We start from the raw sequence: 23454 nt of genomic DNA, 5'->3' as shown, positions 1-23454 counted from the left end.
TCCACGGCAACGGCATCCTAAAGTCACGGCTGTCTCACGTCTGCTCCTGTGTGACCCTGGGGGGTGACTTTTGACCGCTGGCGGAAGGGCGTGCGGTCGACACTTGACGTGGGACGACAGCTTGTGTGCTTGGATTGTCGGACAGACGCAAACAAAGACGTCTTTGGAGCGCTGATATTACACAGCGACCGCTGTGAGGAAACACGACACTGCTATTTAGCACCTGTTATCCGCAGAAAAATCACAATACCTTCAGGACCTTTCTATTGAAACCTCTGCATGTTGTTAAATATGCATGCTTTATAAAATCACTAAAGCATCATACGTCTTTACGATGATGTACTAAATAAAAGATGCTGATCTGAAGGTATCAGTTGAGCCATTCTGAAGCTCATGATCTGTATCTGCGTACTGTACAATTGTATGCACTAGTAACAAAGTGGTTGCCAAATCAAACTTCATTTGATGTTCTTTTTTATGTATAAAACCAGAAATGAAAAATTTCTTTTCTGGTCTCGGCTTATAAGTTTTGTGCTTCGGAGCTGCAGATTCATCAAAATAATTTTAAACCGCTAAGAACAATGCAGTCGACTTTCTATACATTGCACGGATCAAATAGAGTAGTAAGAAAGAGTGAATGAAAGTGACAGACGGTTTAAAAAAAAAAAGGCACCCTATCATTTATTTATAAGGATTTGCCAGCATGTCCGTTTACGCCGCCGGCAAACCGACACAAGCCTTTATCTAATGCTATAAGGTGCAAATGACACAAAGGATAGGGGGAATAAAAAGAGCAAACGCTGCACAGCCGGACCGATTCCGACCTTCTGAAAATTCATGAGGTTCATGTCTAACGATCTGCCCGCGTTTTAAATTCAGCACATTTCCAGCTGTCAGGGAAGGCGGGCATTGTCATACTACATCAAGTAAAAGCACCGAACGCTCCAGAGCAATGGATCGATTCTCGCATTTAGGAAGCACTAAACAAATCCGAGGAAGTTCCCAATAAATTTTTAAATAGGTTCAAAGTCATCACTCGCCCACAGCGGTCCCTGTGCTATTATACGAGGGACATTGAAAACAAACCCTTGAATGCGCAGAATAAAAGAGCACCGTTATGAGAGTAAAACCTCCCTTTATTTCTCTCCATAATCCCATGCTACACTAATGCACTTATCCCAGCGTTTCATTAGCGCTTGGAGACCATCAAGGGAGAAAGTTCTCTCAGCACGCCGGAACCATAATCGGACTGTCTGAAACGCTGGCCTCCCAGGAACTCTCAAGCAAAGTGTGACAAAGTTTCATACGTACAAACGTTTATAAAAGTGAAAAACAATCCAACAGCTTCTGCCTTTGCATCAAGAAAATATAAGCATTGTGCTCATAATAAATTCAAGTCCTGCCCTGTGTAATAAATCAAACGTGTTTATTTTTTGCTTGATTGCTTGCATGTTTGCTTGCTGCTTTGCTCGAGTGGCTTTGCACATGATAGGAGGTTTGTTCGATTAAAAACCTCACACTGAGACGTGCTGCTCCAGGATGCCAAGAACTCTATTAATGCTAAAAGAGATTTTCCTCCTGAAATTAAACTGAAAATGCTTTTTTATATATATATTTTTTTTCAAAAAGTCTCTTTTCCCCCTTCTTCACCACAATTAAAAAAAATAAAAAATGAAAAAAACTCCTGCTAGAGATAACCGGTGCAGCAGGCGATGTGCCAATGCCATGGTTATTACTTTCAGCTCTAAATGAGCAGATATACACATAAACCACAGGAAGGGGTTTAAATCGGTGGCGGTATTTAACGAGAACAGAGAAACCAATGCAATGCACTTAGCCTGCAGCTAAGTATTAAGTTTTTCAAAAATGTGATGTCGGGCATCGCAGCGTTCCAAGTAGCTCTTTGATGTACAACAGATGCCAAAATGGCGGATGTTAAAATGAATGAGCAAAGGAAGGAGATTTTTTCGGAGATCATCATGAATTTCAAATGTAAGGAAGAGAAGAGACAAGCTGGCACCGAATTTAGCCAAATAGGACTAACCGCTCAATATCCCGCTAAGCAAATGATCATTTTCCCAGGCTGCTGTGGGTTTTATATTGATCACGCACATGGGAAGGCGGCTCAAAAGATGTCTTACAGCGATAAGGCAATCATAAGCTCATCCTACACGACAACAGCACTATATAAGGGGACCGGCAGCTATGTGTCTATTTAACCTGTGTGAAATGGAAAATGTCAGCGCTTGTAAATTGGGTACAACAAAAAAATAACAACACAAATAAAAAAGGGAAAAAAAACAGCCTCGAGGGGGAAAAAAAATCCATGGCGAAGAAAAGGACAAAGCTATCGATGGCATGCTAAGCACATGATCAGATGATCAGCCTCCCTGGTGGCTGTACACTCCTTATAGATCGCGCATGTGTGCTGGAGATGATTGCTGGCTTTAAGCCATCTCTCACATGGGTGTTCGAAAGAAAGGAAATGCAGGAAATTCAACAGGCTGTGAATGAAACACCTGACGTCAGGAAGAGGGGGAAAAAAAACCTATAAAGATCTAGAAAGGCTAGTTACTGTAGGTCTCTGTTCGCTCTAGACCAGCAGTTCGGATAACTCCGACACAACGGCAAGGGATCTGAGGATTAATTTGCTACGGAGCTTTAACTGGCTTTGAGCTTTAGGCCAATAGAAATTCTAATAGGAGTGGGACACGTCATGTCAATCTGTCATAAAAGATCAACGTGACATCAATCCGTCATATCAGAAAATCCACACCGGCAAGACATCCATATGAGCACATGAGTGTCGTCCCCTCCGCACCATCGGTCATTAAGCCATGCTGTGTTGTCACTTGAGTTTTAATCTTCCTGGGTTGTATAGAAACTTTGTGACCATCAAGTGCGACCGTTATTATTATTTATACAGCAACTGGCATCCGCTGGAATTACTGCCTCTCAGTACACCACTCTCACGGCATCAGGATAAACAGGAACAAGAGCGATAGTGCTAGAGGCAACTGTCCACTACTAGTTAATTGATCGTGGTTGGCATTGTTCTCCTGGACAGGTTAAAGGGTGGGTAAATATACTTGTGCCGCCATCAATATACTGTAATTCGGCGCCCCGTCCAAGCGTACGATAGGTGTGGGGAAACACTGTACAGTAGCGCCACAATAGCCAACTACTCGATGGGATAAAACTGAAAAATGACACTTAATAGATCTATTGCAATTTAAAACCAATGAAATTGTGAAATTGGCTTAAATAGTCAGCAATTCACACCAAATCTCCGATTGATATCATTATTTCGCAAAAACACCATCCTGGCGCTTCATCCTGTTTCAGCTTGCAATACAAGCTATAGTTTGGATCATGGGTGGTGTAGTGGTTAGCATTGACATGTAGATTAGCCTAACTGCCGTTCCCAGTTGTTCCCAGGTAGACCGTAGTGTGTGAGTGTATTTGTGTGTGCCCTGTGATGGATGGGCACCCTGTCCAGGGTGTACCCTGCCTTGTGCCCCAAGCCTCCTAGGATAGGCTTCAGGCCCCACGTGACCCTGAATACAGGATAAAGAGGTATAGACGATGAGTGAGTGAGTGAGTTAGCGACATTAGCCTTGCAGTGTGTTTAAAAAAATATATCTTTTAAAAACCTTAAAAATAGTAAGACTTCAGGATCTAAGTCTCAGGAACAGATCTGCACTTACCCAAAAACAGCTCGATTTTTCTCTCATTAAGAAAGCAGTCTGTTATGAAATGTCTAACACATACTGCTGTAACGCTCTAATTCTAACACACATCTGTCCTGTCTGTTCTGTTTCTGTACTGTATAAAAATATCGACTACTGGGTGGAGCTGAGCTATAAGCTAGAGGAGGGTCTTAACATTTTTCCTCAGGAATATTGTTAAGTCCTGAACAACAAAAATTACGCAAACAGATTTTCGCAAGAATGAACATGGCACTAATTATCATTATTCTACCATCATCACTCAGTGAAGTTTAGCCCATAATCTGTTAACTATTAATACCCTCATCTCACCTACGCGGTTTCACGCGATGGCCGTAAGTACGGTTCATCATGATTCACCGCGAGTTTTGGTGCTGTGAGTACGGTTCCATCTTTCCGCGCGTCGGCCCTTGCGGAAGCTCGCGGACCTTGCAGAACTTCGCGTGACATCATGCGGTCACTCGCGGCGGCTCACGGTGCCTAACACTAACAGAATTACTGCTGTTTGGCTCACGGATTACAGTAATTGTCTGAATAATGGATTACATTTTTGAAAATATAACTAAATAAGTGAGTACTTAAATGGCAGACCTAATGCGTTAGATCACTCGTTACATCAAAAACGTAATCCAAGTACTTTAACGCGTTACACTCAACACTGCCACCACTGATACGGTTAAATCAATCCGCTGGCACAGTCCTGTTCATTTATATATTGTTGTTCCAATACAAATATCAGAACTTTAATGTTGTCCTGAAGTTGTACATCTGCGAAAAGATTTGCGTCATTTAAAAGGGCATGAGACTGAATTAAGATCAACAAACGATCTGTAACAAATCGCACAGTTAAGACAGCTTTGTGCGATTTTTATAATTCCAGCTTGAACTGAACGAATGACAACTGAACCCAAGCAACTGAGCTTTAAAAAAAGTGTAAACAAATCAGAGGGATTAATTTCAACTAGAATCTAAAGCAAAACAAAAACGTAATGGGTTTAACTTTATCTTCAAACCGGATTAAACTACAAGGCTAAATTGATGCTAATTCGAGGAGGTGTTAAACAAGATAGAACTAGAGCACTGTACAGGAAAAGCTTGCTCGAATTAATGAACTAATATTGACTCAGTGCAGAGTGCTACACAAGAACCCAGTGCATCTAATTGAGCCTTAATGAAGGAATCTGTATATACATTTCTACAAGGAAAAACACACTAGACATGAATACGAGTTTTCTGTAAGCCTGAGATTTTAAATTATTAAGGTACAAGATAATCGTTATAATATAGTTTGTTCAGGAAGGATCATGCAGACCATTTGGCTCAGACTTTAAATGCATGCTTCTGCACTTAGGCTGCTTTAAGTCTTTATGCTTCAAAGTAGGTTTTTTTTTTTATGTAATTGATACCCACCTTGCAAATACAGGATGTGTCATAGGGCAGCTGTTAAAAAAAAAAAAAGTAATCTTTAGCCGGTCCTCATTCACAAACCCATATTCTGCATAATCCCAATAAAATGAATATCAGCCACTGAGGTAATAATTATACCCTTTGAGGGGCTGACGATTAAAAAGGAGAATCATGCTGCTAATCATGGGTGCTTGCTTCCCTTATGAACATTTTCAGTGAAGAAGGGACAGCAGAAAGGACATTTAATGACAGGGTTGACAGGGTGGTAGTTTTTACACCAATTACCCAATTAATTGGGTTGGGGTGGGGATGGGGGGTGAGAGCTTCACCAATGCAGGGGGTGTGTGAGGACATGCCTCCTGCAGGGAAGAGATTTTGCTCCTTTTTTAATGTTGGTCTGTCCTTTTCTCTTCCTCTATTCATTACGTATGCACTATGCTATTGCTGGACACCTGCGGTTACTGCTGCATGGATGACAAGACATGGAGGATGGGCTGGACACGGCCAAGTCTTACACACGGGTGGAGGGGAATGCTTTTCTTTGCTTGCCAGTTACATTAATTCGAGAAAGCCAAACACGTTATTGCATTTTATAACATTAATAGTTTCAATTCAAGACTGAAGAAAATGAAGGAAAATGTAATGTTGGTTTCAGGAACCCAAAATTATTCACTGAAAGAAGGGTTTCAGTGAATAATTTTGGGTTCCTGAAACCAACAAACTCTGGTTAAAGGGATATATATATATATATATATATATTTAATGTTGCCTTGCACCTCCAGGTCTTGGGTTCAATTCTCACATCGGGTCTGTGTGCATGGAGTTTGCATGTTCTCCCCGGACTTGGTGGGTTTTCTTCCAGATTCTCCGGTTCCCCTTCCACAATTCAAAGACATGTAGATTAGGACTTATTAGTGCCATCCCCAAATTGCCTGTAGTGTGCAAATGTGCGAGTGAATGAGAGAGATAAAAAAATATACCTGCTGTATCAAAGGTCTATCTAAAACATCAAGACTACTATTTATTGTCGCCTCTCAATATTACATACTCTTACAGATAGGCAAGCCCTTACTGTACATTTAGTGATAAACAGTATTGCACAGCTGATGAAAGTCATGATCAATCATATTGACTGCTTAGACTCCAGAAGATAAGGATAAGAACTTAAAATTTGTGAGCAGGTGATGTACAGTGACGGCATGTGACCGGAGAAAGACGGCAAGCAAAACTGTTAACTGAAGTGAAAAAATGGTGTAAGCAGTTTTTCCTATAAGTCTGAAACACACCTGCGGAGGAAGCCTACATCTACATATACAGTATGTGAAAAGTGAGACAAAGTAAAAAACATTAAGAACTAAACACTCTTAGATGTACGAAGATTTGTCAAGTTTGTCAAAGCATGTAGCACTTAGAAACCAGAGCATTTTTGCATCTTTAATGTTTGTTTATTATTATTATTATTATAATAATACAGGGGTCAGGATTTTGCAATATGAAGAAGTGACATCCTTTCGTCAGGACAACCTAGGCAATATGTTAAACTGAATTATGTTAAATTTTAACCAACTTTGTAAACGACTGAGTAAAAAAGAAGAAGAAGAAGGAAAAAAGGTCACATAGGCAAAGAAATCGTACAGATTCATAAGATCACCTGTTTTATGGTTGATTTCAGGGGTTTCTGTGACTAAATACTACTACTAATAATAATATTTTGTAACATAATTCCCATATTTTCCGGTAGCACTAAAATTTACACATTTTACAAGTAATTATAACTTTGGTTCCATATTTTATATTTTAAAACTCAAAAACAGTTTGTAAAAAGGAGTAGAAGGAAACCTCCCACGTCAAGACACATCGACAGGAATTCCATACTAAAATTTTTTTTTAATTATTATTAAATTGGTCATTAAACAATGTTTTGCTACCGGCACAGCTAGTTTTAAGGGTCAATCTTCCTGTTTGTTTTTTTTCTTGTTTTTTTTTTTTTTTTAAACAAAGAAGAGCCCATTGACCAGATGGCATTGTTCTCCTGAACAGATTTTTTAAAAGGGTCCACAAACATACTTGGGCAGCCATCAATTTACTTTGGCGTCTCGCCCGAGTATACTCTATTTGCGGGAAACACTGGGTGTAAATACTGTATATGGACGGCGGCGATGGAGCGAAAGCAGATAGCCGCTAGCTACAGTATGTATGCTTTTCTGGGGAACCAGCGATATTTTACTTACAGTAAAGTTTTGCTTTAAAGACATGAGATGTATATGACAAGGTTGAAGGTTTGGTATTAAAACACATAAAAAACCAAAAGCATAAACAGCACCATTTCATTAGCTAGCTGGCATGAAGGAATGATCTAGCCAGTGGTTCTGTACACATTTTAAATGTCTTTTGTGGAGGTGTGTCTCCTAGTGAAGACACGCCCCCTAGAAGAACACTGAAAAAGACAAAAACACTTCTAGCGATGCACCAGAAACATGTGTAAAACGTGTTTAATAACTTTGACTTGCAATTTGAAGAAACAGTTGATCCCTTGGATAGATTAGCTGTCCATCACAAATGATGAAATGTCAAATAAAAGACATGTGACTTCTCTAAACATATCCCTGGTCTCATGAGGAGCATGACACTAAATTCTGCAATCCTAGCAACATCTCTCAAATTACCGAGCGCTGTCAAACGGAGGCCTCTCTGATGCCATAACGCCGCTGCTGTTGCGTTTCCGTACCGAAAAAAAAAGCACTGACGTTTTTGCTGTAGTGTGGAGACACAGCCACGGGCCAAAGTAACAAATAAAGACTTTCTTCCCAGCGCTCAGGCTCTCGGGGACTAGTACTGCAATTTAATGACTGACTTTTCAGGCTCCATCTGTTTTGCGGAATGACATCCATAATAAATTCGTTATGTCCCACAAATAAGGACAAAAGAGATTTCGGACCCAGCTGCGTGCAGCCAGAGAAATAAATTGTAATTTTACTTGAATTTTAATTACCCTTGAAAACGAGACGTTCTAATCAGCACAGAAAAACAACGCTGACCCAGAAGCCGCTCTTTTTTTCTAAAAGTCTCAATATTATATAATATTATTGGAAAAAATATCTAGTCTGCAGTAAGGACTGCCTTTATACCTCGGACTCAAGGGCAATCATTTGGAACTGCATTGTTTGATTATTTTTATACAGATAATAAAGGAATTCAATGCTTGGATACAAAACACACTGACAGCTGGCAATATAACAAGATTTTCAATATTATTAACTTCATCTGTCCATGGATTTAATGTTAAGACTGATTAGTGTTTATCAGATCTGCTACGCACATCACTGATGACATGTGACGTCATTGTCCAGAACAACGCTTGTCCAGAACAACTAGAGGTTAAGCCACTTATCTGTGTTTTTTTTTTTTTATGGTATAGTGGTATATTGCTAATGTGGCCTGTTTGGATTAATTCCTTAGAAAATTCATTAGAAATGAGATCTCATGAGGTTTTTAGGTGCTACTACATAGTGGCATGGTGGTGTAACGGCTAGCACTATCACCTTGAAAGACAGGCAGATTATGCTAATTAGCGTATTTTAGTAAGTACAGATAGTCCTCTACTTACGAACGAGTTCTGTTCCTGGAGCACATTTGTAAGGCAGATTTGTTCTCAAGTATGACAAAGTGAGTCTTATACACCTTTGACACGAATATACAATGTAAAGCATGTCAATCAACCGAAATAAATCTCTCCGCCTTCATCACACTGCCATCATGTGGCCAAAAACCATAACTGCACCTAAGGAAATTAATCTCACAGTAAAATGTTGTCTCTGCACCTTTAAATCACGAGAGGAATCCCAGACGGCATTTAGTCTCAAAGCTGTTTTCCATTGTCTAGGACTGTAACCTTTGTCCCGTTAAGGATTTTCGAAAATTAGGATTATTCACCATCAGGACAGCTTTACAGGATAGACATTTTCTAATATCGTGCTTCCGGACTGATTCATTGAAACAGAGGCCTACTCATTTTTATTTTTCTGTACAATACACATAAGCTACTTCCGTAATTAAACCGGAAAGTAGAACCGCGTCCATTCATTTTTAACAGAAATTCATAACTCGAATGTTCATAAATCACAAACTACCCGCAGCCCATAGTGTGTGAATGTTGACCATTTTGGCCCACTAGGCCGTTAAACAGCTTGATAGCCAAGTCATAATGTAAAATTAATTAGAAATGTGCTCTCGTGAGGTTTTTAGATGTTACTACATAAAAGAGCTAATTAACATCAGGAGCATTGTTGAGGTTAACGATATCACAATATACATTTCTATATATGTGGATAGACTGAGATGAGCGTGGAGAAAAGAAGGGAAAGGGTGATGCCACTGCTTAAAGAAAATTTTTTATATTGTCTATGTACTATATGTTTCCCTGTTATCAATATTCACACTATTGCATCTTCAAGACCATGCAGACCTTCAGGGGTTGTCTGCAAATGCAAAAGTTGTTCCACAATTGAGATGCCTGGAAAAGAATTCACCCACTGGGATTATATAAAGGTTATATTAGAGGATGATTAAAGAGCATGGGGGTCTGGGCTTGGAGGAAAACAGAGATAACAGCTGTTGCTGAATAGCCAGTCATGCATCTTCTAGACAATCTAAAGCTTGTAGAGAGGTGGGGAGCTGATTCCAATAATAGTAATAATAATAATAATAATAATAATAACAATAATAGTAACAATAATAAGACAGATTTGGGATCAGGTGGCAGAGCTTCTTCTTATGGCCATCTTAAGTATAAACACCTCTCCTGTTATACTGAACTTCCAGCCTCCTAACACCCAGTATTATCACCCAAATGGGGATGGGTTCCCTGTTGAGTCTGGTTGATCTCTAGGTTTGCCATCTCTGAGATTTTTCGCCGTCGGCTTGCTCATCAGGGACGATCCGATCATTTTAATTTCCTCACACATTTTTCTAATTTTCTTTTTGATTCTGTCTGACAAAGACCGTTGTTTAAAGCACTATATAAATAAAACTGAATTTCAAATTTAATTGAATTAAATCCTTCATAAGGGCTCTGATCTGAGGTGCTGTTTGTTAATTAGTGATTTCTGAGGCTGGTGACTCTAAATGATCTTCTCTTTAAAAACCTCACGAGAGCACATTTCTAATTAATTTTACATTATGACTTGGCTATCAAGCTGTTTAACTTCTGCAGCAGAGGTAAGTTTTGGTCTTGCTTTCCTGGGGAAGTCTTCATAAGAGACAGTTTCATCATGGTGCTTAATGAGTTTTGCAAACGCACTTGACAATACTGTTCTTCTAAGTTTTTCCATGCTTTTACAAATTACAAAGGTTTCCATTTAAATGTTTAAATGTATAATGTCCATAAATGGTCCATAAATGTGGACATTACACACATTTGAACATTCATACACATTTGCATTCACCCTGATCATTTCTGTTTCATTTTGCACACCTTTGCAGATTTATTATCATTACATCTCACATTCACATGCACATAACACATGCATACTTGCACACTCCCCGGACATTTCTATTTAAATTCTACAGTCTTATCTAAAAGTTTGGGCACCCCTTGATAAATAACAGATTTTGGTGATTTTTTCAATTGAAAAGATGTTAACACCGTCTCTCTTAGAAATAAAAAAAAAAGCACAATATTTTCAGCAAACATTGATGCATAGTCAAGATAAGATCCGGGAGACCAAGAAAACTCAGAGAACTGCTTGTATGCTGGTCAGAAAGACAAATCAAAACCCCCATTTGACTGCAAAAAACCTACGGGAAGATTAAGCGAGATTCAGGAGTGGTGGTGCACCGTTCCACAAGATCTTCATGGAAGACTCAGCTGAAATTAACTCTATCATAAAACACAACGTCTAAAGTATTCAACAAAACATCTACAGAAGCCTAATGCGTTTTGGAAACAAGTGCTGTGGACTGATGAAGTTAAAATAAAATTCTTTGGCCACATTCAGCAAAGACGTGTTTGGAGGAAAAAGGAGCAGCATTTCATGAAAAGAACACCTTGCCAACTATTAAGCATGGGGGTGGATCTATCATGCTTTGGGGTTGTGTTGCAGCCAGTGGCACAAAAAACATTGCATGGGTGGAGGGAAGAATTGATTCCACTAAATACCAGCAAGTCCTAAAAGCAATCGTCACCCCATCTGTAAAAAAAGCTAAAGCTGAAAAGAGGATGGCTTCTACAACAGGACAATGATCCTAAACATACCTAAAAATCCACTATGGAAAACCTCAAAAGACGCAAGCTGAAGGTTTTGAAATGGCCATCACAGTCCTCTGATTTTAACATCATTAAAAGTTTGTGGGTAGGGATCTCCGAGTGACGCAGTGGTAAAGTGCTCGCCCTATCATCCGGAGATCACTGGTTCGATTCCCAGGTGATGTTGTAACCTTCCGCAGCCGGAGGTCTAGAGAGAGCTGATTGGCCGAGCTCTCTCAGAGGGGAGAGATGAGAGGTTCTTAGTGCTCCCACATTAATCACGGCACTACAGCCAATCAGGGGCGTCTGTGAGCTCACGCAAGCGGAAGGAGCAGATAGCGCTGTCCTCCAAATGTGTTACTTCGTCGGTGCATGAGCGAGCAGTTCGAAAAAGATGCTGGCGGCTGACGGCACGTGGTTCAGAGGAAGCACGTGACAGTCTTCGGCCCTCCCGACTGAGTAGTAGTAGTAGTTTGCAAGCTGTGTAACCTAAGTACTAATTATGTAGGGTGCCCAAACAGTTGTACAGTGCCACAATAATGATTTTATTTTTTATCTTTGTTCAATTTATGGCATAAGAAGTAACTATGCATTCATGTTTGCTAAAAATATTGTGCATTTGTTCCATTTCCAAGAAAGACTGTGTTAACATCTTTTCAATTTAAAAGAAAAATCACCGAAATCTGTTATTTACCAAGGGGTGCCTAAACCTTTGCACAAGACTGTATATCAATTTTTATACCAGTTTCAATATTTTCCATATTGTACAGCCATACTGTCCATATTTTGTACAGCCAAGTTTTTAAAATATTTTTTAATATTTAATATTTTGTTTTTCTATTTTTTTCTACAGCTAAGTCTTTCTATATTTTATTCTTAGTCTATTCCATAATTTATTTCTTATTGATAATCTTGATTTTAGGGTCACAAGCAGTCGTATAAGCATTTCACTGCATCTATGACTGTGTGCGTATGTGAAAAAAATTTGAATTTGGTTTAACCTTGATCAAGATGACACACCCTTAATTGTGTCTTTGCAATATTACAAGAGTATGATCCATCAAAATCGTAAATAAAGTCCCATTTGTGTTGTTAACGTTTGTCTGAAAATACAATCCAAACCCTGGATGGGATGATGACGCCGCCTGGCATGGATATATACTGCTAATCTTGGGATTATGTCTCATCCTCGTTCTTGTACCAGGTTTCAAAAAGGAAGTGAAAAAGGATTATGAATTCTAAGAGCGTATACAAATGCCAAATGTAGGACTCGAGTCTTTATTACTTGGTCAATTTCATGTCATCGTTATGTGGATGATGACAAGCCATACTGAATTGATAAAGCTTGCTTTGCTGCCAAGAGCTGTTTTACCAAGCTAGCCTGCTATTATTAGCCACAATCTCTATGGCTTATGCGGTAATACTGCTCAAATAACAAAAGGGACAGCCCTAAAAAACAAAATGAAAAAAAACGAAGAATCATAAAATTAAATTGGATAGTGTTAGATGAGCCAGTAATCAATAACCAGTCGCAGATGGGCTATGAAGAGGTCACAATCTGAAGTGAAATCGCTGGGAACAAGAAAAAAAAAATGCTCCTTTGAAACTGCAGATTGAAACTGTAGAGATTTATCAAGAAAACGTCTTGTTAATAACAAAAGAACAAAATGATGTCATCTAAAAAATAATAAAATAAAAAATCAGTCCCCAGACTACACGGTTAGAACGTCATGTTCTCCAAGCTTTAATAACATTGTGTGTAGCATTGTATAACTTTAATATCGCTACTAGAAAAATAGTACTGTACCCCCCAAAACAGATAGTGGTGGTTGTTTTTTTGGGGGGATTTTTTTTGCTATAAAATAATAAATAAATCATTTTTTTCAATTGATAAACTCATAAATGCATGTAGGCAAACAATTGCAAGGAAAAAAATTTTAAAAAATGAAAAATTCCTATCTGTTCTCCCTTTTGCAATTTCACGCTCTGCCTGTTTTAAGAGCATTGTGTGTATAGATAAACATTTGGCTGATATTAGACGGGCAGGTTCACCCCCTGAGGAACAAGCGCTCTGTGATATTTTTATAAATACATAAAAAAATATATATATATATATCAGTGTTCATACCTAGGGGGCTACTTTCTAGGTCCCCGGCCTGATGTGAAGGCAACAAAAGGCCGTAATAAAGGGGCTGTGATCGATGTGTGGAGAGCACCGCGACCGAGACGGGCACCATGCGGAGACGCTGACATTTGTGGCTCGCTCGATGCATCTGCGAGATGGACAGACGAAAGAGGGACAGCGGCGGATGGAGAGAGAGAGGGAGTGCAGACGGGTCTTAGAAGAGTCTCTGGTATGGTAACGAGAAGTGTTCCTTGAGGTGAAAAGCAAACGTGTAAAACGGCGCATCACTAAAATTTGCATCATTACTCTCTTGGAATGGGAAAAAAATAAAAATAAATAAATAAATAATCATGTCCTCTCTGCAAATAGTGTGAGGAGGATAACTGCCAGGATCAGGAGCAATAACGGTGAAGCGAAGATAATTATTGCATGAGGGGAAGATTCAAAGAGTTTCTCTCTCTCTCATCTGAGAGTACAGTGAGCTCCGACTGAACTTCAAATTGTTTAATGATACGTTTTCGCTTGAGTGCTGTCAAAAGCCATGTAAATCCAGGAGAGGCTTGTGTAAAGAATTGGACATGTTGTTCAATATCTGCAAGGCAATACGGTCTAACGGCGCCGTAGGCAAGCTTGCTAGCGTACCTGACAGACAGCGGAAGACCTTGCTTTCAGCCATCTCACGACTTTGTACAAAGCCAAGGCTTGTGGATTAAAACACTGCGATGTTTATATGGACGGGAAGAAACGAGTACATTCACAGAGCGAGCACGATGTTCCCTCACTGTGCCCGGATTCAAAAGGCTTTCATGCTAGAGAACAGTACACTAAACAGCAGTCAAGGCTGCCCTCAACAATTTAGCGGCGCTCAGTATTTACTCGAGGAGAATGTCAACCTACTGGCATGGCATGCCATTCATGCAGGGACAGGGGTAGCTCAGTGGTTAAGGCATTGGACTATGGTTCAGAAGATCCCAGGTTCAAACCCCACAACCACCAAGTTGCCACTGTTGGGCCCTTGAGCAAGGCCCTTAACCCTCAACTGCTCAGATGTGTAATGAGATAAAAAAAAATGTAAGTCGCTCTGGATAAGAGCGTCTGCCAAATGCCTAAATGTAAATGTAAATGTAAATGCTAACCTTGGATGACGAATGAAAAGATTCAATAAAAACACTGTGCATGTTGCTAAGACATACATGTACATAGCCAGGTTCATTAATACTGGAACAAAGATGAGGTTTTTTTTTTGTTTAGGGGGCATTTGTCCTCCGTACACCATCACATCGAATTTGAAATGAAACACTCAAGATGTGAGTAAAGTCGATCTTTAATTTAAGGGGGTTGACAAGTGTGGCATTAACCATTCTGGAATGACAGCCATTTTCTCATACACACATGCTGACCATTTTGCATGTGGTGCATAAATAATGGAACAAATGGCTGCCGAGCAGTTGGATGGCAAGGTTTGGCCTGTTCCCTTGTTACTCCAAGATTAAACAAGCCAGAGTGTTATATTTGCATTTGCAACATATGGTGCAAAGAGGTGTCTATGCAAGTGGCAATCATTAGTCAGAAATGAAAAAACAACCTACCCTCATCCTCAAGAGTGTTTTTGACTTGGATAGATGTTGTAAACGGGTTCGTTTTTACCATGGGCAGAATGTTTTGGTCAGCCATTTTAGTTGTTTTCCATGGGCTTTCAGGCCGAACCCATTCTTTTTAAGAATGTCCCACAGTGTGGTATTGGGCACTCTTAATGTCTTTGCCAACTCTCTGATGGGTTTATTTTGGAGATTTTTTTCTTTATTCCTTTGAAACAAAGTATTTTTTCCTCTGATGTCTTGTGGTCGTATTTATCTGGATGGTGGTAGTCCTGGTACATCTCTGCTCTCTCGATAAAGTGTCCGACAACTATGAGTTTCCGAATCTTTTGAGTGATAACTTAATTCTTTAGGTGGTCGCCGAGGGCATGTGGGTCTTTCGGCATCTGCTACAGGATCATGCACATGGCAGGTTCGCTCATTATCTGCTGCAGCTTCGGATGCTGGCCCCCTTCACTCGCATAGACACCACCTCTTTGGACCTCATGCTGAGAGCCATCAGTGAACAGCTATAGTGAACAGCTATCAAATGCTCAGATCCATGTCCAGGCCTCTTATCTGCTGGAATCAATCAGAGTATTGAGGAAACAGGGAAAGACTGGCCATCCATGCAACTCCATACCAGCCATTTGTTCACCATTTATGAGCCCCCCAAAACTTAAGCATTCTACAATACATTGTAGAATCACATGTCCCAGTTAGGAATCTTGAGTCAAAGGACAGGGTCAGTCAGGATACAGTGCCACTGGAGCAGATAGGGTTAGGGGCCTTGCTCAAGGTATAATATTAAGTATAATATTCTGTTCCAACAAATATCAGTTAGTTACGCATTTCAAAAATTATTACCCCCTGCTATGAAAGCAGAATGTCTGAAATGGTGAAAAGTTATGATTTCTTAATCAAATATGTAAAGTCAGTGGATTATGGTAGTGCTCTGTTACTTGTCTCAATAGATGACTAAATCTGCAATTCCTGCAATACGCAATGCAAAAGATCTTAACAGCAAGATAATTTATTGCCATTACGCTCCAGTCTTAATAATGTGAAGGTCCACTTGGGAGATTTCTGATTTCCGAAATTCTGCTTGAAATGTTTTGTAAAAAGTACTCAAATCTAAATTTCTCCATCTAACATCACTCCATTTTATAGTTTCTTTAAAAGACCAAAAGTATAAGTTCTATTAGTAGAAAATGAGGCTTAGGAAAGGCAGCAAGCTTTATCTATGAACATCAATCTGAGTCACAAACAGACTCCAAGGTTTACTACTGTGGTCCAGATAAAGCTAGAGGATGGTCTTTAGCTCGGGCTAAAAATCTGAAACCTTGGGCTACTTAAAGACATCAAAGCACAAAGGAACAAACCTCTAATCTCTACAAAGCTTTTGCATTTCTCTTGGGGGGTGGCTATGTCTTTTGAGAGATACTCACGGTTATTTTGATGATGTCGTAGATGAGATAGCGTGGGATTGGCTGTCCGTTCACTTTGTCAATAATCATCTCCTATTAGAGAAAGAGAGAGAAAGCAAAATGGATTGTGAAAAACAAAAGGGTTTATGATTCCGTGCACATCTCAGAGGATAAAAGACATTTCAACATTTCTCTTCAATTTGACTGAACAGCCACGAATTTTGAAAGATAGGAGTCGATCTGAGAGAGAGAGAAGTGAGAACGAGAACGTGTGTGTGTGTTTGTGCGACTGAGTGAGTGAGCGAGCAAGAAAGACAGGGAGAGAGTGTGAAGGATAAGAGGACGGGAGTACTCAAACTGAGGATATCGCTTTTGAACACGGTTCGCCGAACCGCAGCTTAACGTGTCGTAGCGGTGCGAAGCGTCAAGTCATCCGTTCTGACTGTCGCAATTAGTTTCCCTGCCTTCCCAGTAGGACGATTGTTACAAACAGGGCAGGAAACGGTCTCTCTGTCTGGAGGGCAAGAACGGAAACTGATAACGCATGAGCTGATGTCGTGTCAAGCGCACGGAATCAATTTATAGAGCCTCGATAACTCAAGCCATAATAGGGGCTGATTGATTCAGAGATTGAAAAAAAAACAAAGACAAAAAAAAAAAAAAAAAAGAATACAGTGCACGATGCAGTACAGACCTGTCGTACACAGGTCTCATAGGTTCTTATATTTTTTCGCCTATTGCAATGCTAGAGATGAGCCGTACCTTTAAAAAAAAAAAAAAAAAAAAGAAGAAGTTTTTCGTAGAAGAAGTTTTGAACAAGACCAGTAAGCCATTCAGTGAAAAATGCCAGGCTGATGACTTCGACACAGCGGCAGCAGGAAGTCATTACCAACATAGTGTGGGTCAGCAGAAGCAGCAGCAGCTGGGGCTCTGGATCTTCCAGAACATCTTTGGCTCGCGCAAGCTGTTATTTGGACTGCTTAATGCCGGTAAAATTAGCTCCATTAGCAGCTATGGTGAATACGCATATGCGTAGCTCACGCACCGGAAGGAAGACCGTGTATATTTAAGGACCTCTGATTACATCGAGGCGACCAGCTTGCTCGTCCAACGGGGAGCACGTGACCTCGCATCGGGATCTATTAATTGGGGTCCCTGGAGAAGTAGAAAGAAGGCAAGAAAGCCAAAGTGCTCTCCGAGGGAAGAGGGCGTCAATTCTTTTAGCCAATAATGAGCGCCTGTAATGGACAGCTCGTGTCCAGGGCATTTGGGATTCAAAGGCAATATTACAGGGCCGCAGACTCACCCCATCAAGTAGCGTGTCGGCCAGGTGGGTCCTCATGTCCTTCCGGTAAGGGAACTCCAGGTTGGCGACGTGGAAGACCGAGTTGTCCCTGTCGATCATGTACACCTCGTTTCGGCCGTTGATCAGCATCATGTACCTGCAAAGCATTAAACGGATCACATGTAAGCTAAAAACAACACACTCGTAGGCGACCTGAAACCACCGGTATGATGATGACGTCGTTTTATTACAGTAACATCACTAACATATTTGCACACTGATCATTTACATTTACATTTCTTGTTTGTGGACCAACTTGCACTGTGGAACATGCACAATAACACTACTGCTCACACACACACTCATTTCATTTCATACCTTATGTTTAAATCATATTGCTACTGTCATACAGTACCCACGCACCATATTCTCACCTTTCTATAATTTTCATATTATTCCTCTCAGTTTACAATTACACTTAGTACATTCAGTAAATCCTCTGTACTTGATATATTGTTATACTTATCTTTTTATTGGACATTATATCTTAATTTTAATTGTCTTTTTTAGTGCAATTTTCCTTTTATTGTAGTGAAGTCTTTCTATTCTATCTTTTCCTTTTTAGGTCACTGACAGTTGTATAAGCATTTTATTGCATAATCATACTGTGTATGGTTGTGGTTATGCAATTTACAAAACAAAAACTGTGGGGAGAAAATGTAAGACAAAATCATGTAAAAGTATCTGCATGTGCATGTATATACATACAGTCTATACAGTCCCAGACTTACAAACGAGCTCCATTCCTGGAGAATGTTCGTAAGTCGGATTCGTTCGTAAGTCTGACAAAGTGGGTCTTATACACCTTTGATATAAAGCATACAAAAAAAACTACAAGCCAAAGAACGAACAATGCCTACCATCTTTTTGCCTCTGTCCAATCATTCACTTATTTTCAACTTTGTTTCCATGGTTATTGCTTTGCGCTTCCCATACGTCCCCTCCACATCACCACTGCTTTTCATCTTGCTTCAGGACACCTTAAACTCTGACTGATTACTATACTACTGTATACTATCACACTGTACAGTAAACACACAGCAGCAGCCCAACACTGATAACGTCCGAGACACACATGAGCGACTTCTGTGATTTGTTCACATCCATGCATGTTCATAATGCGAGGTCTGTTCATACAGTGGCTTGCAAAAGTATTCGGCCCCCTTGAACTTTTCCACATTTTGTCACATTACAGCCACAAACATAGTTTAATTTTATTGGAATTCCACGTGAAAGACCAATACAAAGTGGTGTACACGTGAGAAGTGGAACGAAAATCATACATGATGATTTATTTTTTACAAATAAATAACTGAAAAATGGGGTGTGCAAAATTATTCAGCCCCCTGAGTCAATACTTTGTATTGCAATTACAGCTGCCAGTCTTTTAGGGTCCAGAGTCACCATGGGCCTCTTGGCTGCATTTCTGATCAGCGCTCTCCTTGTTCAGCCTGTCTTAGGTGGACGGCCTTGTCTTGGTAGGTTTACAGTTGTGCCATGCGCCTTCCATTTTTGAATAATCGCTTGAACATTGCTCCGTGGGATGTTCAAGGCTTTGGTAATCTTTTTGTAGCCTAAGCCTGCTTTAAATTTCTCAATACCTTTATCCCTGACCTGTCTGGTGTGTTCTTTGTGGTGTTGTTGCTCCCAATATTCTCTTAAACAACCTCTGAGGCCGTCACAGAGCAGCTGTATTTGTACTGACATTAGATTACACACAGGTGCACTCTATTTAGTCATTAGCACTCATCAGGCAATGTCTATGGGCAACTGACTGCACTCAGACCAAAGGGGGCCGAATAATTACGCACACCCCATTTTGCAGTTATTTATTTGTAAAAAATGTTTGGAATTATGTATTATGATTTTCATTCCACTTCTCAAGTGTACACCACTTTGTATTGGTCTTTCACATGGAATTCCAATGAAATTGATTCATGTTTGTGGCTGTAATGTGACAAAATGTGGAAAAGTTCAAGGGGGCCAAATACTTTTGCAAGCCACTGTATCTATGAAAGTTCGCAACTTGAAAGTTCCAAAGTCGGGGACTTACTTTACAGAGGAATCTTCCCATACAAATGCCCTACTTTATGACTTTTCGCCTTAATAAATACAATATTGCAAGAAATTTGTATCAACATACGAACCATTTTCAACAAGCTAACGAACAAACCAACCCAAACTCCAGCTAAGCTGCGCGTATGGCTGTGCGTCAGTGGAAAGCCAAGTGAAGAAAGGTTTTTTTTTTATGGATTTTAAAATGTAACACACTTAGTTTTTCAGTTTCGTTTTTCAAGCAACCGGTGCACCCAAGAAAAATCATAAAATAAGGTTAAGTAAAGTTTAATGTCTATTTATTTCATATTTAACTTAATTTTCATGTTTTTTCCAAATATTTTGATGGTTTTATATGCAGAAATATGATTATAGTGTTGAAAATTGGTAAAATCGGTAATATTTTTGGGTGGCTGGAAAGGATTGTCTGCATTTACATTATTTCTGCATTGGAGAAAAATCAAAAGAGGGTGAAAAAATCGTTTTTAATTTCTGAGAATGATTTTTCTATCGAATCAGTGCTGTTATTAAGAAAACAAAAGCCAAAAAAAAATCTAAAGAGGAACAAATCGATAGCCTGCTTCCTTTTGTCTCTGAGAGCCAGATTTTATAAACCCATAACAATTTAAATAAAGACAAACAGTGCTGAATGAGACTGTGTGTATTGCAGGCACCGTTGATGTGGTTGTGATGGCAACAGACCAAATCTCAGCTGGGCCAATAAACCTGACACACGTCTCATGACTTTTATCTGTGCTTTGCTGAAATCTTACGTTGTTAAATTTAAATAAAAAATAAAAAATTTAAGTAAACTCTTGGGACGTGTGATCAGCAGAACAGGGCACATTCCCATTATATACATGATTTGTTATTAACGATATACATTTTGAAGTGAGTGATTACACATAAAAACTATGTGTCATAAAAACCCTGGGGTAAGGAAGTCTGTGAAGAATAAGGAAAAAGTGTTTTAGTTCTATTTGTTTTAGATTTGCGCCTATATTCTTCCTACGAAAGACAGAAAGCAGGAGGTTTGTATCTTTCTAGGTACAGTATCCCACAAACTAAAGCCCCTGCTGTAGAGAATGCGAGGTCAACCTTGCCGTGGTGTTTTCCGATAGACATGCGAGTTGAGAGCGACTTTTTGTCACATTTGTGTTGCTGGTCTTTTTTTTCCTTTCGAGATGAGAAGGGTAAAGCTTAAGAAAAGGAACCCTACTGGGAGAAGTTAAATGCCAGTGCAGAGCAGAAGTACTCTGAGAAACTTGTAGAGATCGATAACATTGATCTGTACGACCTCAACGTTCTGTAATACTGTTTTTGCCATGCACTCTACAGTGTTGCTGTACTTGAGAAAATGTAATACCTTGGAAAAGTTTTCCTCAAAAAGTAAAACTCTTATAATTATTTCACTTGATGTCTAATGAATCTGGAAAGTATATTTTTAACAATCATAAGAACATACTTATTGCTTTTATAATTAAAATCAACACCAGTTATCTATATAATTAAGAACGATTTTATCTGTCCATTGGTCAGAACTCGCTCTTTCAATAATCGTTACGTTTTTATATATTGGAGGACCCGAAATAAGCCTTAAAAAATGTTCCGTCCATACATGTCCAAAAAACTGTCTGAAAAGAATTTAATGGAACTCTATTGAAATCCTTTGGTATCTGCCTGAAGTTAAACCTTGCGCCAAAATGCTAAATGAAGTCAAAACGTTGAGTAGAAGGGAAGTTCTAGACAGTTTTGTGATAAATACTGATCAGCTTATTGTTAGCTTTAACCTTATAACTATTTCCACATTTACAAGCATTGAAAAGAAAAAAAAAAAAAAAAAAAAAGACAAAGTGGGAGGACTGGGAATTTAAAGCGGCAGACTTGACACCGTCAATGTGAAAATTAATCAAATTCTTTAGACTTATCCGGATCTGTCATCACTCTGCTATCTGTCATCACCCAAATGAGGATGGGTTTCCTGTTGGATCTGGTTTCCCTCGAGGTTTCTTCCTATTGCCATCTCAGGGTAGTTAGGGCCCAAGCACTATGACATCAGCCCTATGTCGTCATAGTGTGTGAAGGGCCTATTGTTTTACTAAGGACTTTTTTCCCCACCATTTTGGAGTTTTGGGGGGTCTTGAGGTGTTCAAAAATTTATAAAAATTGGCAGTCAGGTTGGAATCTGCTGCCATTAGGATATCTGAGAGTCTGAGATTTCACATGAGATTTTGCTGAATAGCTCATATATACATAGACGTATGCAAACGAAACTCGGTAGACATTTAGAAACTTATTGAACAACTTTCACATTGCTTGTCATGGACTCAACTCAACAGGAAGTAATTTATTTAGTGTCGTTCGCCAAAATGCACCTGAAGGAAATAGACATGCTCTTCCTAGGGAATTTATACGATCGCCACCAAACCGGGCCAATGTGATCTCAAGACTCTGAGGATGCAAAATAAAAAAAATAAAAAAGGGATTTGTGTCTTTCTGGTGTGCCCGGGTGGCGATGGCACATGGTGCTTGGGCCCGCTCATCGTTGCTTGCAACCATATTCTTTCCTTGCCACCTTCACCCTCGGTTTACTTATCGAGGACAATCGGATCTTTTTGATTCATACACACACTCTCTCACACATTTCATACACAATTCCATAATTTTTCCTTATGATTGTGTATAGCTGCTTTGCAACAATGACAATTGTTAAAAGAGTTAAACAAATAAAACTCAATCGAGAACTGACTCGAGTTTCATAAACGTGATTCCGTAATAAATATATATAAATATAACCAAAAAAAATGGACTGGATTACATTGGGATCATTAAGTACCCATGATATAATAAATACAATAATAGCACTGTAATATCTGGCCTGAAACATGACTGGTCCTCAGGACCTTGGACAACTCCCAGACCGTCCAAACACTAATGAATTACACTGAAACTACTCTTGTAGTGATTATTTGTATTTCATTAGCAATTACCAAGATCGAAATAACACCTGCGGTTCAGAAATACCTTTTGGTTGCGTCCTCAAGCTGAAGTATTTCTATCTTCGGCTTTATGTTTATATTAAACATAAGAGTAAAGCGTAAGAGTACACCTTAATCAAAACAATCCTCTGCTAGTGAGCCAGTGAGTGAGTCATCCTGTTTTCTTTTCCTCTAACCTCAAATAATAAGAACTTCTGAGACCTGAAACGGTGCACTCAGTTTTAATAATAGACGCGGCGTCGATTTTAAATCTGTCACGACCTCTCACACTCGCGCACATTTACACAATTACAGGTGATGCATGCTGTTGCTTATGGCGCTGATAACACGGTGCTACAACAGGAAGCATTAGGGCTGATGGAGGAGGAGGAGGAGGAGGTCTGAGCTCACGGCTCATACAGAGGCAAAGAGGTGTGTGTTACTAGGCTGCATTAACGCTAAGATGTGCACTACAAGGATGTTTACCTTTTTTCCCAATCTGTTCTCCACTGGTGTAGATCAGAAGTGATTTTTGATTATATAAAAAAAAGTTTCTCCTCAACCGGAA

The 23454-nt window shown here is 39.5% G+C and overlaps 1 protein-coding gene across 1 annotated transcript in view; it reads right to left on the bottom strand.

Annotated features, from left to right (window-relative positions):
• The window catches only part of rngtt (RNA guanylyltransferase and 5'-phosphatase), a 115558-nt gene that overhangs the window by 55957 nt on the left and 36147 nt on the right, over nucleotides 1-23454 (bottom strand). Inside the window, exons 9-10 of the mRNA XM_053488196.1 lie at nucleotides 17815-17950; nucleotides 16530-16601 (exon numbers count right to left, since the gene is read on the bottom strand). Of these exons, the coding sequence (XP_053344171.1) occupies nucleotides 16530-16601; nucleotides 17815-17950 (208 nt within the window). The remainder of the gene's footprint in view (nucleotides 1-16529; nucleotides 16602-17814; nucleotides 17951-23454) is intronic.

Source organism: Clarias gariepinus, chromosome 2 (genome assembly GCF_024256425.1).
Source record: "Clarias gariepinus isolate MV-2021 ecotype Netherlands chromosome 2, CGAR_prim_01v2, whole genome shotgun sequence".
Lineage (NCBI taxonomy): Eukaryota > Metazoa > Chordata > Actinopteri > Siluriformes > Clariidae > Clarias > Clarias gariepinus.
Note: the sequence above shows the minus strand (reverse complement) of the source record. Positions and strands in the feature narration are given on the sequence as shown.